Below are 17,069 nucleotides of genomic sequence, written 5' to 3' on the forward strand. Positions count from 1 at the left end.
CTTCTAGCACCTCAGTTCCTTGACCTATTCACTTCCAAACACAATCTACCATCTACTTCCAAGCACCCCAGCCACCTACTGCCATGGCCATACCCTGGACCTTTGTCATCCCCAGAAACTACCTGATTGCCAAAATCTTGATTTCAAACCTTTTTTTTCATCTTGTTGATGTCTCCTAGCAAAACTCTAACCATAGGTGAATCCAAACCTCTTCTCATCCCCCATATAACCTCTCTTCTCTTGGACTGCCATTTCAGAGCTAACCACTATAGAGAAAAACATGGAAACATGCTGAGTGGTTTCATGCCATATTCACTTTTACAAATCCCAGATGGGCACTCAGCACTGGCACCCTGTGATTCTCTAATAAACTGGTGCCCCCATTCTTAAAAAATGTAGGATCTTACATTCTGCTAGTGAGACCTTCAGACCTTGCCTCTTCCTTCCCCTGTCACTCTTGGTGATGGCTCATCTTGTGCTTTATTAAGAGAATTGAAGCTAAAATCTTTCCATGGCTTCCTGTCTCACCTTGAATAAACCTTATACCCTTCCCCCCTTATGATGACCTGGGAAGTCCTGTGTAACCTTACCTTTCTATATCCCCAATTTATATCATTCCTCTTTCCTTTTCCACTACATTGGCCTGTTCTAGTTCTTTGCAAAGGTCACATTCTTTCCTGCGTCAGGACCTTCATGTGTCCTGGCTACTTTGCTGGAACACTTTTCTCCCAGTTCCTACATATTGTGCCTTGTCACCCTTCAGGTCTCAACTGGACTGATATTCTTCACTGGCCTCTTAACTGTCTTTGTTACCGATTCGTTGCCTTCCTTTCCTTCCTTCAGCGCATTTAGCTCAATTGTAGTGATATGTATTTGTTTTTGTGCCTTTTGAATATCTCCTGTAGCAGAGTATAAGCTCCATAAGGGTAAAGACCGTGTCAGTTTTGTGCACATTTGTATATCCAGCCCTCTTACAGTGCCTGGTCCTTAGTACATGTTCAGTAAATATTTGCTGAGTGGAAACCTTACTGCTTTAACCAGGAATTCCCCCATCTTCCCAATACCAGATCCACATAATATCTCTAGTCTTCTGAAAGTTCCTCTTAACTTCCCATACATATCAAGGTAAAACTAGTTTCTTTGTTACTGTTCAAAGTCAAAATTCATGAACGAATCTTCTGTACATTGTATCTTCTTCCTCACTGCTAAATTCACTCTTAAACCATCATCTGCCTTCCACTTATATCAATCAATTTGAACTAATGAACTATAAGTTCATGATTCTGTGATGCCAAATCTAAAAGGTAGTTTTATTTCCTCATCTTCCTCCACTTATAACAGTCTTCAACACAATTGACCATGTCTTTATCCTCTAAACATTCTTTTCTCTTGGCATCCATGATACTGTATCTCCCAGACCTCTTCTATTCTCTCCTACATGCTTTCCTGAGATTGGTGATTCACAACCTTGGTTGTACATTGGAATCTCCTTATGGAGCTTTAAAAAAATTCCATTGCCTTGTCCCCCTCCCTTCCAAGATTCTGATTTAATTTTTCTGGGGGTATATCCTGGACATCAGAATTTTTTAAAGTTACCCAGGTTTCTCTTATTTAGAGCCAAGGGTTGAGAACCACTGGTTTGGGAAATATCATCCACGCCCATGACTTTTAATGTTATCTCTATGCTGATGACTTCCAAACGTGCACCTCCAGCCTAGCGCTTTCTTCTGAACGTCACGCTTGTATATTCTCCTGTCTATTTGGCATCTCCATGTGGCTGCCTAATAGCACCTTGAAGTTAATGTTTAAAAATGAATTCTTAAATATCTCCCCTAAACTTAATTTTCTTTTCTGGTCTTTCCCATCTCATTATAATAACTCTGTCATCTACCCTGTTACTTATATTTGGAAGTCAATCTTGATTTCTCCAGTTTTTTACTTCATTCACTTATTAGCAAGTTCAGTCAGTTCTGTACTTCTCGCCATCACCACTTCTCTCACCCTGGTTTATAGCCTCTCTTGCCTGATTTAGTATGACAGCCTCCTAGATGACCGTTGTACTTTTACTCTATCTCCCTCAGCCCAAGTGGTCTTTTAAAAATGTAAATTTAATCTTTTCTTCACCTACTTAATCATTCAGGGGCTTCCTGTCAGTTCAGAATGAAATCCAGAGTCTTTGTTGTGGCCTACAAGGGCCTACAATTTGTCCGTGCCTACTCCTCTGAACTCGCGTTACTCCACGCTTCCTTCTCAGTATGCTGCGCCACACAGCTCTTTCTTGCCTGGGGCCTTTTAGAAAACATTTCCCTCTTCTCTGTACACAACTTACACTCTCTTATATTCTTTAAGTCTCTGCTTAAATGTTATTCTCCTTCAGAGAGATCTTTTCTGTGCATTCCATCTAAATTAAGTTCCCACCCCTCACCTTTCAGTTTTTTCTATCACAACAGTTTATCTCCTCAAAAAAATTATATTAAATAAATGAATGATGAATGAACTTCTACATAATACTTATTTGTTGTATTCTATAAAGTTTCATTCATTCAATAAATAAGTGCTGTAGCTAGGAGATGATTATTTTTGTTTTGTCTTTATGGACCCCAAACTGGACATTTCTTAAAAAGTTTGGCAGGTGGAAGAAGATTCACTAATCATAGAATGCTAATGGAGGAAGCTGAGTCCATTTCTTTGTCTTTGTTAGCCTTGTTAGCTCTACGTGGGAAAAATGTCTCTTTTAGCCTCAAGAAACTATTGAGCACATTCATGCCTGCTACCTTCCCTCAGAGGTGCATAAACAATCATTTCTTTTCAGTTGACCAATAAGAAAATCATCTGTAAAGATCATTTTACTATTGAGGCCATTTTCATTTAAGAGAAAACACTCCTGTAAATAATCCAACTTAACAGGAATGGTAGAATTCTCAGTACATAAGAAAAACAAATAAGAATTATGTTTCAGAAGAGTAGGAGGCTCCTTAAATATAGTATAGGCATTTGATAAATCAAGTAGAAACTCAGTCAATGAAGATATTTGGGTTATTCCTATGGAAATAAGTGTAATTTATTCCAGAATCTGAATGTATTGTGTAATTCTTATTTTCACAAGTGGTATGGGTGGAGTAAACCATTTATAAATTATTTGGTGTGGAAGTCCAGTTATTAGAGAGCTCTCTGACCATAGTTTTCTCCCCAAAGGAAATTTTGGACCATTTGAATAAGATACTTAGTAGCTGAAAAGATAAATACCAAATGCTTATCCACCCAACTTACATGGTAATTGTTGGCCAATAATGGAAAGTTTCCTAATGTAAATAAAGAATGGCCTAAGCCACAAGTATAGAGTTTTTGTATCCAGTGTTACCATGTTCATTGGATGAATCATTAATTGCCAACTGCACCTATGGCCTCAGAGGTGTTTTATTTGGCCGATATAGTGGGTCTTAAATTATGAATTTGAATGTCTTTGGCCAAGGCATACTACATTCCTCAGTTTGTAAGCAATTTCTGCTATTCCCTCTTGTCTTTAGGTCAACCATTTTTACTCACTAGTGTTAGCCTCTTGGCCCCTCAAGACATTGCAGTCTGAAGCCACTGGTTCAAACTTTTAGTCTATAGAGATTGCCTGTGTGTTACAAAAGCATGAGCTAATATAAAATTACCTCCGTTTTAATTTTTTTTCCTTTTCTGCATCAAATAGGGTCATTCACATGTCAAACTGCAGCTTGCTGCTGTGTTTTGTATATCAAACCTCATATGGAATGAAGAGGAAGGTAAGAAATCAGTGAGATTTATTCTGAAGAAAATTCTGGAGAGTCTCCTGTTGGGAAGGCAGCAGTACCCCTGAGATCCTGGGCAGAGGCACTGCTTGGCTCCAGGTACCCAACAGAGTCTCCCTGGTATGAGGATCAGTGGAGCTGGCCTGTGTCAATTGAGCCCCCACCTTGGAGTCAGCACTGTACCAGATGACTGGGGATAGAGGTGTGGGTGGAGGAGACCCTAAGAAGTGACATTCCCTGCCCTTAAGAAAGCTGAGGAGGAGGATGGTGTGATGCATTGAAAACGTGAGAGGTGAGAGTAGGTGGGAGGATGGGCCTTTTATTGTGAGCAGGCAGATATGCTTGTAGGAGAGAAAGGACCCTTGGTGGGTAATGAGAAATATGCTGGAAGACCGATGAAGCAGGAGCTGCCCATCTGTAAGAAGGCCTGTATAAATCAGGTTCTGTACCTTGGCTGCACACTAGAATCACCTGGGAATTTTTACACCAGACCAATTACATCAAAGTCTCGGGATGTGCTCCAGGTGTAAGTTATTTTAAAGCTCCCCTGGTGATTCCAGTGTGCACCCCAGGCAATGAATACACACAGGACAGCAGTGTGTCTCAGTGCTGGATTGGCTGCATAAGAATCACCTGGTGAGCCTTTTAAAAATGTACATTTGTGGGCCCCAACCCTAGAGATTCTGGTTACAAGATCTAGAAAGGCGACTGGTGCATGGGTCACTGTAGGCTCTTCAATGAGCAGGAAAAACTTCAGGAGGATTGCTCCACACAACAACTGGATCCAGAATGAAGTGGAAGGAAAATAGACCAGATTTAACCCAGAGATATAGATACCAAGTACCATCTGGGTACCAGGAGTACTGCTGCCTTCCTGGTGCAAGACCCCTCTCCTAGAATCTGTCAAGGAGTCCTAATCTATCTGGAAGTTAGAAGAGAGCAGCATGAAATTGAAACTGCCATAATCTGAGAATCTGCAGGAGTGGTGGGAGGTCAAAGGAGATGGAAGAGAGTCAAAGGGGGAAACCAGACCTGTTTTGAGTAGGGAGAAGCTGTCTTGGCCAAGGTCATGGGTATGTCCAGAAGGAAGTGATAAAGCTGGACCCTGAGGGTAGGGTACACATTCCCATTCCCCCCAAATCAAGGCTTACTGAGCAGGGGCCTGAACCAGAAAGGGCTCGAACTTTTATCACTGAGTCTTATCATCACTGCAAAGCCATGGCTAAGAGCCTGCTCCTGACCACCGAGGCTAGGGAGAATCAAATGGTTTCCTAGAGATCAAGTTGGGTTAGCTATGGGTTTATCCCAATTAATCTAAGTATCTTAACACAAAATATTGAGTGGAGGAATTGCTGTTGTTTTACCAAAGTTCCTCTGGCTTTGTGTGGATCCTAGACTTCAGAGCCTCACATTTGCTGTAAACCTCTTAAAAGAGTTTTCTCACCCTACAGCTTTACACTCAGTCCCAGCATGTAAGTACCACAATCCCACAGCCAGTCTTTTCCCCATGTGCAGTAGTGATTCAAGGTTTAGAGCCTTCCTTCAACAGTTCTAAACAAGTGATGACTAAATGCTTAGCACTAATTAGAAAGAGGGTAAAAACCATCAGTGTACTCTGAACTAAGTTTCCATCTTAATCAAGTCTCACGTCCTTCAGGGAAATGCCCCTAAGCATTCTGTCTACTTTAAATCCCCAAGGTTTCCCACAGCCTTAAGCAGCATTGCATCAGTGTCTTGGCTTGTGGGCCCGTGAGAAGCACTGCTTGCTAAACAGGAGGAAGGGCCACCTGAGGGACTTGAGCTCTTCAGTTTGTTGCTCTCCTTCTTGATGATAGTGGGCAGCACAGTTAAGTAATAGGCTGTCTGGTAGAGAGGTGACCACTGCACTGTCTCACAGAAGAACCTGGCCCTACTAGGATCATATTATAACCAATGAGTCCCCTGGAACTATAAATCATAAAGTGTGAACAGACCTTAAGAGGGCAGATGTGCGAGATTGAAGAATCTGGCATTCACCATATAGTCCATGGAGGAATTAACCCAGCAGTAGAACCAATTATGGATTGCTGGAAGGAAGGTCAAGAGGCAGAGAGGCTAGTTAGCAGGCCATCAGAGAGTCCAGACATGGAGCTATCATTAAACTGGAGGAGAGTGGGGGGTGAAGGGGACAGAAGGGGTGGGGAATGAAGGACACTGGTTGTTGGTTATACATTAAGGAGAGCAGTTTCCGAGTTATGTTCCCAGTAACCTGCTAGCTTTAATCCTTTAGGTTCACAAGAACGTCAAGATAAATTACGAGACATGGGTATCGTAGATATTCTACACAAACTGAGTCAGTCACCAGATGCAAACCTTTGTGAGAAGTGAGTATCAGAGTAAAAAAGCCTTGCTTTGGGTACATTGGATTCTCTTATGAAAGAATTTTCAAATCTTTTAGACTCTTGGATTCCCTTTTTAATATATGTGAGCCAACTATATGATATTTGAATGAGATATAAGCTAATAATTAGCAAATTATTAAATAGTCTCATCCTTATCTGAATTAACATGATTGAGGGCCCATTCATCTGAGTGGATAATTGGATAGGATCCAGAGGCAATTCCCTTAGATTCCTTCAATCATTAGAGTAAAAATGCAGGTGTCCTTGGGAAAAACAGAAAGGCCAATATAAGAATATTCATTCACTCACAACTTAACTGAGCATCTGCCATAGCCAGCTAGCCTGGCTGCTGGGGATATAGCAACGGCTACAAAGGAGCCCCTGCCCTCAAAGAGCTCACCTGTCCTGGTTGAGGCAGGAGTTACAATTGGAAACCTTTCTGGGCTCAAAATACCTAAAAATGACCTTCTTAGCATATTCCCTTTTAATACAACTCTCTTCTGTGCACAAAAATAACAACAGGGAACATCAGCTCTTCCATTCTCCAGATTCTTGAGCCTGGCACAAAAGCCCTTCATGACTGGTTCGGTCTTTCTCATCTCCTGCGTCCTCCACCTTCATACATTCACCCATTCTTTTCCATCTGGTTTACCATTCTGATGCCTCTCTCCTCCGTGTTCCGATTCATTCACTCACTCATTCATCATTCAAGAGATTTTTTAGAAATACCTACTCTGTCCCATACACTGCTGTAGGCACTGGAGATGGAATGGCAAGTAAAACTGATTAAGTCTTTAACATCATGGAACTTATATTCTAATACAGAAGACAAACTTTTAAGTGAATGAATATATGATACCAGGTAATGAAAAGTGCTAAAAATAAAGCATGGTGAGGACTAAAGAATAAAGAAGGGTTCTTTTCATATAGGTTAGTCAGTGAAAGCCTCTCTGAGGGTGTGACATTTGATCAGAAACCTGAATGAAATGAGGGAATCTGCCAGTCAGATATTTAGAGGAAAAAGTGTTCCAGGCAGAAGGTGCAGTTATTTCAAAGGTCCTGTGGCAGGAATGAGCTTGACATGTTCAAGGAACACAAGATGACCAGTGAAGTTGGAGAAGGATAAGTGAGGGGAGGTGTGAATTGGGGAAATGCCAGAAGGCCAGAACGAATGAATGAAGAGCCATAGGCCATAGTAAAGATTTTGGATTTTATTCTGAATTTAATGGAACATCATTGGAGGGTTTTGAGCAGAGAAGACATTATTTGATTTGAATTTTTCCCCTTTTTATTTATTTTTTTAGACTATATTTTGAAATTATTTCAATGATCTGAATTTTTTCAAAAGCTGTCTCTGGCAGCTGTGAGCCAGAACGGAAGCAGGGAGACCAAGGGCTGTTGCAGAATTGTAGGTTAGAGATTATAGTGGCTTGATTAGGGGTAGTAGTGGTGAAAGTATTGAGTAGAGGTTGGATTCAGGTTTAATCTGAAAGTAGAACCAAGAGAAATTGCTCATAGATTTGATACAGAATGTTTAACAAAGATAGGAAAAGAAAATGCGTGTGTGTTGGGTAGAGAGTGTTGCCATTTACTGAAACGGTGAAGAATGCAGAAGTGGGTTGGGGTAGGAGGAAAGAGTTCTTGTTTGGGCATACCAAGTTTCAGATGCCTGTTAGACCCCTGAGGGGCCTAGGAGAGAGTGGGGCTAGGGATATGAACTTGGATGGTATTTAAACCATTGGGCTCGATGAAGTCACCTAGGGAGAGTATAAAGAAAGAGAGGAGAAGAGGGCTAAAGACCAATCTCGGGCCCACCAACATTTAGGGAAGATGAGGAAGATCCAGCAAAGTTGCAGAAGGAATAACCTTTAAGGTAGGTAGAGAACCAGGAGCATAAGGTTTCCTAAAAGCAAGGAAAAAGAATGTCTGGACAATGGCCTTTCATCCTCAAAACTCAGAGTAGGTTGTCACATTCAGAGAGCCTTGCTTGGCCAACTTTCCACCTTACCCCACAGGCTTTGCCAGGAACCCCTTTTGTGTTCCCACAGCACCCTACCCTTTTGTCTAACATGGAACACATCACACTGAGTCTGGCTGTCAGCTTACTGGTCTGTCTTCTCCACTGGAAGGAAAAGGCACTTAGTAACTGCTCCTTGAGCAAATGGCTGTGCTAGACTCTGGAGTGACAGAATAGGTTGGACTGCTCCCTGGATCTTACCATCCAGTGGGTTAAAGAAGACAAATGCCTGAAAAACTGCCACCAAAGGCTGCTAATAAGGTGAGTATCTCACAAGCACAAGAGTCAAGTCAGGGCCAACCTCATAAACTGGATGTCGATGACTGGAGCTTCTGCCTCTGCCTCCACAGCAATAGTATCAGCTCCTGGCCTAGATAATGGGCTCTGCTGACTCATCTCTGAAAGCCAGGTCAAGTGCTAGTTTTTCTCACATATTTATTTAGAAATGAAAACAGTTCTGCTTAAAATCATCTCCATCCAGACTGCTCTCAGCTTCTTAATGGATTTGAGGGGTGAGGTGGATAGTCATTAAGGGGTTACCTGTGGCATCATTCATAAACTTGTTTCTGAAGGAAAGTACACTCTTGTAGAGTCCAACTCGCCCATAAATTGGGGATAATCTGTCTAGAATGTTCAGTTCTAATGGATTGGACTGTTGGCAACTATCATCTTTAAAGACTCTTACATAATTGCAGGAATACCCCTTAATATGCCACTTTAAAAACTGCAGATTATATCCATTACTGTACTGTAGAAACTGTACTCGAGTCCAGCTTTTCTCATGTCCAGTCTACCTGGCGTTACTTTTATCAGCTAATAGTAACTGAAAATTTTAGGTTTTTCTTTCCATAGCTTAGAAGGGGGAGACCATTGCTAAAACCTGATTCTCTGACTCCCACAATTGCAGCCTCTTTGGAAACTTTACCAAGCTCATGATGGGAAAAGTAAAGGAGATCTCCTCGGGCCCAGCTTAGAGGAGTTCACTTATCCAAGGACCAGCATGGGCTAAGTCACTGTCTGCATTACAGCTTTCCCTCTCCACCTGGCCGCCTCCTTCTGCAGTCACCATAATAATCCATGTCCCGTTGTGGTGGCGGTGTTAGGCATGGTAGGAAGAACAAAATTAAATTATGACCTTTCCCAATTTTGAGACGCCCTCACCAGGACTTGGCTCTAACCCTGTACCATCTAATCAGCACCTGAACTCTGCCTTCTCTTGGGACAGTTTTCCTCTTAGCGTCCCAGAACCCTTCCTAGTGTTCTACATCACTAGATAAAACCTACTTGGCAATAGAAAAAAGTAGAGTCCCAGATCCATCACTAGTATATGCCAGTCACAAAGGAAAACTATAAAATGTCAAAGCATACAAAGGAATATGGAATGTGATTGAGCCACAGCATGGTTTAAGAGCAAAAACAGCCCCCTCTAAGAGAACCACAGGAAGTGTAGTGTAGCCAGAGCAGGTTGGAAATGTCTGTTAACTGCAGATCTCTGCTTCTTAAGGTAGATGCCAAGAAGGGCTCACCCCAATTCCCATTGGGGAGCTACCTTTTTAGACCTTCCCCACTGCTATCCTTGAGCCACAGATTTTTTTTTTTTGCCCTGCTTAAAATTCTGAGATGAGGACTAATGGGACCTTTGTGATTTCAGGGCAAAGACGGCACTGCAGCAGTACCTGGCGTGATGGGAGGCGCCCCTGGGCACCTGTGAGCACCCCGCATCCTTATTTAAGGAGTACAGGAACTAGCCTCATTTGATTCCTTCTATTTGCACAAGTCACCTTGGACTGCAGGGAGCTGTTTTGCAAAAGCAATTTAGTAGGCTTAGATTTCAAATTCATCTTGAGAACTTTTTTTTGAGGTAGTAATTTCCTCAGAGGACAATTGTGGGTTTTTTGTTTGTTTTTTTGTTTTTATGAGCTACCTGGACTCTTTATTAGAACAATCAATCATCATTTTTCTTTGGACCTACAATTTTTTGCCTATGCTGCAGCCACTTTCTGAATGAGAATGAATGTGTCTGTGTGCACACACCGGCATGGGGGTCTGTGTGTGTGCACACACGTGGGTCAGAATGAATGTGTGTGAGGGATACCTCAGAATTTTCTTTTCTTATTTTGTGTGAAAATCTCTTTTCTACAGATTTTCCAGGGTTTAAGCATTGCTTGCTGTATAAAAAACTTTACTGAATTATATACAGTTTGAATGAAATGTTATTTTAAAAACAAGACAAAATTGTTAAGTGTTCCATAAAGGTTATGTTGAATTTTGGTCAGATAAATATTTGTAAGTAAAAAATATATGCATTTCTGAACCTCAACTACATAGATTTTCTTTATAAAAGCAAAAACAAACAAACAAAAAAAAGTTGGCTATAGTTGGCCTGAATAACAGGCACTATACATGGTGCTGTGCAAAATAGTAAGTTAGCATCTTACTGCCATCAATATTAGCAGATACAGAGCCTTTTTTAAAGCCTAATTCAGTAGGTTCTTAGGCTTCCAAGTCACATTGCCAGGGTGGAGTTGAGTGAAGTGACAGTCACCATAGTGGCTGATGTTTTGAAACATCAAAGGAAAATACAACTACTGATAGTGCACGCCCAGCTATGGCTGTGGGGGGCACCCTTGAGAGGAACTGGGGACCTAGAGCCTTCCCACTGCCCCAAATCCTGTCATTGGTGTGACAATATCTATCAGGATTAACTGTCAGTCTTGGAAACCTATGCTCATACTGAAGTAATTCATCCATCACTTCCTGGAAATACAGTCAGATCACCTTGTGCTTCCTGAAAAAGCATATATCACTGTGAAACTAAAGAATGTTCTCAAGACCCATCTTTAGAAAGGAGCAAGGAACAGGATAGTTTAGAAAGCTATAACTTTCTCATAGCTATCCCTGCAAATTCCATACCAGTCGCTTGAGACTGCTATTCGGTGTGTGTTTGTTAAAGGAGATAACAGTTTTAATAAAAGATGTGGCTAAGATCTTTTCTTGAATGAAGGCTAGAAGCACTCACATTGAGAGAAAGGGAAAATCTCTCCAGAGTGACCAAAGGTGACTTCTTTTTACAGCGAGTACTGCTTAGCCTTTCTCAACCCTTAGCATGGCACCTGCTTCAACTTCTGAGTCAGCCACAAGATAAAACTCAGCAGAGTGTTCTTGAACATTAAAAGTAGAACCAGCTTTTCTTTACCCTTTGCTACGGGAAGATCCGAAATACCTTGGCCAGGACACAAGGTCTGCGGCCAGAAATATGTGGTGTGTGCCTCTGATAGGCCCCAGCCCACAACCACTCCAGACAGGGCTGCTCCCACCTCAACTGCCCAATCCACCTGCACCTGCCTTGAAAGAGTTTAAATATGTATATTTGCAAAGGAGTGTTTTTTTTAATATATTTAATGCAATTTTTCTTGTTCTAAACATGACTACCACAAGATTCAAACATGGAGATTTCCAAGCTGTTATTTTGTCAGAACATCACCAATTTAAAAATCTATCAAAACAGGACTACGGGATTTGTACAGACATCAGAGTTGCTAATGTGGGAAAGCCAGTTGAAAGAAAACCTTGTTTATTGGAAATAAAGCCTTAGGCCCACCCGTAGTTTCTAGTACTGAGAAAATATCCTTGTTGGCATTTGTAATATAAGACACTGTAAAATTAGTATTAAAAATACTGGGTAAATATAAAGGAACCAATAATAAATTGCTGAGACAATCTTGAGCCCACACAGCATCAGAAAGCTGAAGGCCCAATGAAATAATTCTTTCATACTTTGTGTATAGATCTTGCCTGTGGGTATAAACAGATGTTCAAAAAAGTGCTTTACTATAATTAACTTTTATGATTTAAATGAAGGAAAATGTATTTATTAAAACAAAGCTGTTTGCTGCTTTACGCAGGTGCAGTGTTCATTCAGCAAGGAAGTGGGAAGAGTGGGACGTGGTCTTGTGTCTACACCCACATTCTTAACTAAGCTTTTCGCTCTCTTTAACACTGCATTCTGTTTCTCCTTTTGTGCCCTGATTGTAACCCAAATTTATGAACTAGAAAAGAATGTCCAATTTAATAAGTTGCTTTTTTTTTTTCCTTAAGCACTTTATTCAGAACAATACATGTTCTTCTGGTAGTGTTTGGATAATATGATTTTAACACATGCTAATAAAAGCCAAGAAAAATCATGGCAACTTCTAAAAAGGAGTCTGTTTTCCAAATGTCTAGAACATTAGGAAACATTAGAAGATAATTGTATTGGCCTTTGGAGCTGTGATTCTGGTTGAGTGAGGGGCTGGGAAGTGGCTTTGCGTTTCAGAGTGGGTCTGGTACTCTAGGGTGACTGTAGCTCCCAGGGGCAGCTGCAGCCATCTGGGTCCCTCTCTTCCTGGCCGCCTCCTAATGGCCAGCAGAGCCTTTAAGTGGCTGCTCTCAGCCACTGAGTAGACTCTCCTCATGTGCCCCCTCCCCCTGCCGCATGCCCTCCTTTTTCCCTCCAGGTAGGCCACATCTCCAATGCCACCACCCTCTGGACGTGGGCCCAGAGTTTGGCATATGATCTGCTGCACTGTAGACAAGCCGCAACTGTCCCTTTGCGAGGACGTGCAGGTGCTCTTTACTGTTTACTGTATGCTGCCTCCTTTACCCCATCTCCCTGTCTTGCTGGAAATGGAGAGAGAAAGCCAAGAACACATTACCCCAGAGCATGAGGAAGCACACTGAGGCAGCCAGCACGAAAGGGAACACACGTGGAGGGAAGTTCTGAGGGGTCCTGAGATAAAGCCAGGAGAACAGTAGGAAAGCCACGTGGGCCTCCTTGTCCATGACTATCACAGGGGAAACTTGGTGTGAGGCCTGAGAAAGGAGAGGAAAGGGGGATTCCCATCCCAGGTTCTGATGGATGATGCATAGAGAGGTCTGAATACCCTGTCACCTGGGATAGGGGCTGGTGCTGCTCTAGTCTTGTCTCCTTTGCACTGGCCTGCCCTGATTGCTCGGTAGAGAGGCACATTTTGATTTCTAGCATGGGGTAAGTTTGGGTACAGGACCGGGCTTCAGTTAAGCCTCTCACCTCCTCCCTTGCCACAGGCCATCGGATGTACTAGTGAGTCATTTTCCTCTCCTTACATCTTTGCAGCCCCCAGCTTCCAGCACTGGCTGGCAGTCATCCCTCTTGCTGAGTGAGGGCAAGAGCCAGTCCTTAGGAAGGAGTCACCCTTGACTTCATAGGACTGGGCCTCCCTCTGCAGTGTCAGGCACTCATGCCTGGGAGTTCAGAGGCCTTCACACCAAAACAGTGCCCATCTTATTACAGTCCCTGCTTTTTTTCTTTTGTGGGATGCCAGGCCCGGGGTCTCAACCATGGAGTTTCCTCCTCTGAGGTTTGGCTGCCATGTTAGTACTCTCAGGAGCCCCAGATTCCTTATGCCCTAAACCTCCTGGACTCTGAGAAAAGAGATGTCCTACAAGACTGAACCCACAGCATCCTCAAGTCACCAGAATGTGGTGGAAGGGGCATGTCATCAGCCCTGCTCTTGCCCTATCACTTACTACTACACCTGCCTTTCCCATCCCCTGCCCTGCCATTTCTAGCTACATTCTGGACAGGCTTAAGGATCTGTCATAGACCCACAAACACACATTGCCCCCAACAGGCTCAGTTCCCCAACCTATTCTTTCCTTCTTTCCCCTGCTTTCTAAAGCCCTGGTCACTCCATCTTTCATCTCACCAGTAATGGAAGGTCCTTGGCTTCCTGGCTTTCAGGAAGATCAGACAGCTGGCAACCTGGTGTGCCGTTCCCTCAGCAAGTGGCGCCTTCCAGTGAGCTCATGTCATACATTTTCCATCCAGAGGGGACACAAGGCCATGGGAAATAGTAGCCTTAAACAGTAGGAAACATGGCTGACACCCAGTGTCACAGTCCTTGGTTCCCACTTTTAAGCAGCCTGATTCATCCTTCCATTCCCCATTTCAGCACAAGGCTTGGCACAGAGTACCTTGTGCTGTGTATGCTGTAAGAAAGATTATTGTAACCTTGAAGAGCAGTCTTCGGGGAGCTATTACCCACTTAAAGAACAAATCATAGGAGCATATTCCTCTGGAGAAAACCCATAAATAAGGAGGAAATTACTGACACGTTGGCTGCTTCCATGGTGCAGATGAACACAGCATTTTCCTCAGCCAGAAAAGGAAGAGTGTGTGCCTGGACGTGAACTCACAAATAAGCCTAAGAGCAAACTGGTAAGAGCAAGTGGCTGTGCATGCTAATATTCATAGGGGATAATAATAGTTACTTCTTACTGAGAATCACCTATGTCCCTCAGACTATAGAGGAACAGCTAAGCTGGGCAGCTTAGTGAAAGCTGAAGACAACCTGGCTTCACCAGGGGCCTTCAGGTTTTAAAATTAGGCTTTATTTCAGAAACCAAAGAAATGGAGGGATATTCAAGAAAAGTAGATGCACCCTGGCTCCAAAAAGCTTTATGAGCATGGCCTGTTAATGGAGAACCACAGAAAGGCAAATCTGACAGCATTAAATCACTGTGAGCTGGGTAAGCACTATGAGGCACCTAAAACCAATTTATACCTGCCTCCATGGTGATGGGCCTTGAAGTGTCATATCCAACCTTATTTCACTATTTTCAAGTTCATAGTTACCAAGTTAAACCCTAAAATATTTTAGTCTAAAAAGTAGATTTATTGTTGGAGAAACACTGTCTCCCGAGATGACACCATATCACAGCAGAGTACAATAACTGGCATTCATTTATGTGTAAAATCCCAAAGACAGCAAAAAAATGTTAGTATATGTTCAATATACTGTTCAATAAGATGGAGAAGTGTACTGTATTTTTGTTGCTCATGAAAGATGATAGTTAAACCCAAAAAGTTTGGTGCTGAAAAGAATAAGCTCCAATTCTGGAGGTTTCTGTGTGCAGCCAGCGCGAATGCACTGACACTGCCCTTGTGGCCTCACCCCTGGTCACGTGCTGAAAGACCAGCACAGCCATTTCAGTCTGCGTCCTCAGGGGCGGGAAGCGACTCGGCAGGGCTTGCTCCTCCGTCCTCACCACCTGTGGGGCGACAGATGATCTATAGGACTTCTGAAACATAGCCCTGCCCAAGTCCTGTCCCACTCACCATCTGCAACGAACAAAGATGAAGGCGGTGGGGGTGTGTGTGTGTGTGTGGAAAAGACACCAAAGGGGGATCCTAAGATGTGTAGGCACTAGGCCTTAAGGAAGAATTAGAAGAACAAGTAACATTTGACTACTTCAAATGCTATTATTTGAATAACATTTAAATGTTATTAAATGTTGACTACTTCAAATGTTCCTTAAAGAACTCTAAGGGCTCTATCTCCTTTCATCTTCACAGTAGCTCTATGAGAAAGGTTATTATTATGGAGTTACAATGGAGCTATTATTATCTCCATTTTATAGATGAGATCCAGAAAAAGTAGCTTTCCCAAGGCTATTCAACTGGTGAATAATGGAGCCAGGAATCAAACCTAAGAGTACCTATCTCCAGAGTTCCAAGTCTTTTTCTTAGCAGAAAAAGCGAGGGTAAGTTTTTCACTGCTCCCCCAAACTGAGAAGCCATGACACTGACATCAGAACTGGCAGAACATCAGCACCCCAATAAGGCTTTCTGCTTCAAAACAGTGCCCAAGATGTGGTTTAAGCTCTTGACTTTCTGGAACTGTCTCCGTTGTGCATTATACTCTGAGGACCCTTACAATGAGTCTAGCCAAAATGTCTTGCAATCTCCCAACAGTTCTCTCTTTAGTTCCAGTGAGTATTTCCCAGTGGATTCACCCTCCTCCTTCCCCACACTTGGCCCTGAGTCACACCTGTTTGCTTCTGATGATCCCCTAAAAGGATGAGGATGCTGTTATCCCTGGCACATAAGGAAATGCATCATGGACATTCTCTAAAGGCAGGTCCCCTGAGAAAAGCTAGCTCTAGCAGTACCTCCCTCCAGGGAGTGAGAACTCCCAGTCAGATTTTTAAGAACCATCTGCACTTGGATGTATAAATGTGGGTCTCTTTGAGCCATACTTCCTATGATTTCCTAATTCTCTAAATTCCACTGTGCTCTCAATTTATTCTCAGTTCACAGGGTAGCAACAAGGATTAAATAAAGGGTCAGTTCAGATCAGCTCCTGCCCCACCTTACATTGCCATGAACACAGCACCTGTTATCTCCTTGCTGAATTTCAGGTCTTGAGACCATGAGCATATCAAACATTTAAGACACATATAGCCTTTTAGATCTGCAAGCAGCCTTCTCCCAGAATCAGGTCCTCACATCCTTTGGTTTTCCCAAGATATTCATTCCCTGGCTCCTTCCACCTCACCTCACGCTCCCACTAGGTCTGTAACTGAGCGGCAGGAGTGGTGTGGGCAGGGCCTAGTGCTGCCACGTGCATGTGTGGAAATAAGTAAGCCATAGGCTCTGGACTCTGGATTTCTTGTCCAAATTTAGAAGCAGTGAGGACCTGACTACCTTTCTTTCCCCAAGGTTGGCTGTGACTGTTCTACATGGAGGGGGAGGCCCTGAACTGAGGGTTATGAAGGCCACAGCAGACTCCATGCACAGGGCCCTCTGCCTTCTACTTCTCGGTGACTCTGCTAAGGGCGTAGCGTGGTGCAGCTCACACAGGAAGTGAGGAACCACAGCTGATCGCTGACTGGCTTGGAAGCAGGATTCCATAAAGTCAATTCGATTTTTCCAGTAGTTTCCACAGGAAACTGGGAAGTATCTTTGCAACAAAAATGTGACCCAAAAATAAGATTCATGCTTAAGAATACAGCAAAAATTAATGAGGTATTAAAAAGCAACACTGTTTATAATAACACAAAGTTCAGGACTGACACTAAATTTATATAATGGCC

At 42.8% G+C, this 17,069-nt stretch overlaps 2 protein-coding genes across 12 annotated transcripts in view; one reads left to right on the plus strand and one right to left on the minus strand.

Moving 5' to 3' along the window:
• Positions 1–10,455, plus strand: part of ARMC8 (armadillo repeat containing 8) — a 142,747-nt gene extending 132,292 nt beyond the window's left edge. For all 4 annotated transcript variants that reach the window (XM_077130228.1, XM_077130226.1, XM_077130227.1 and 1 more), the window contains 3 exons: positions 3,698–3,770; positions 6,046–6,139; positions 9,826–10,455. In XM_077130228.1, coding sequence (XP_076986343.1) covers positions 3,698–3,770; positions 6,046–6,139; positions 9,826–9,859 — 201 coding nt within the window. In that variant the 3' untranslated portion in view covers positions 9,860–10,455. The remainder of the gene's footprint in view (positions 1–3,697; positions 3,771–6,045; positions 6,140–9,825) is intronic.
• NME9 (NME/NM23 family member 9) overlaps positions 1–17,069 on the minus strand; it is a 45,546-nt gene that overhangs the window by 2,776 nt on the left and 25,701 nt on the right. Inside the window, exon 12 of one of the 8 annotated variants that reach the window (XR_013162935.1) lies at positions 5,750–15,245. The exons of 6 other annotated variants lie outside the window; for them this stretch is intronic. Coding sequence is in view for 1 of the 2 variants with exons in the window: in XM_077130235.1 (XP_076986350.1) it covers positions 15,184–15,245 (62 nt within the window). In the remaining variant the exon portion in view is untranslated. Of the gene's footprint in view, positions 1–560; positions 15,246–17,069 lie in introns of those variants that run through there. One more of the 8 variants, XM_077130235.1, reaches the window with a different exon arrangement.

This window comes from Tamandua tetradactyla, chromosome 15 (assembly GCF_023851605.1).
Source record: "Tamandua tetradactyla isolate mTamTet1 chromosome 15, mTamTet1.pri, whole genome shotgun sequence".
Taxonomy (NCBI): domain Eukaryota; kingdom Metazoa; phylum Chordata; class Mammalia; order Pilosa; family Myrmecophagidae; genus Tamandua; species Tamandua tetradactyla.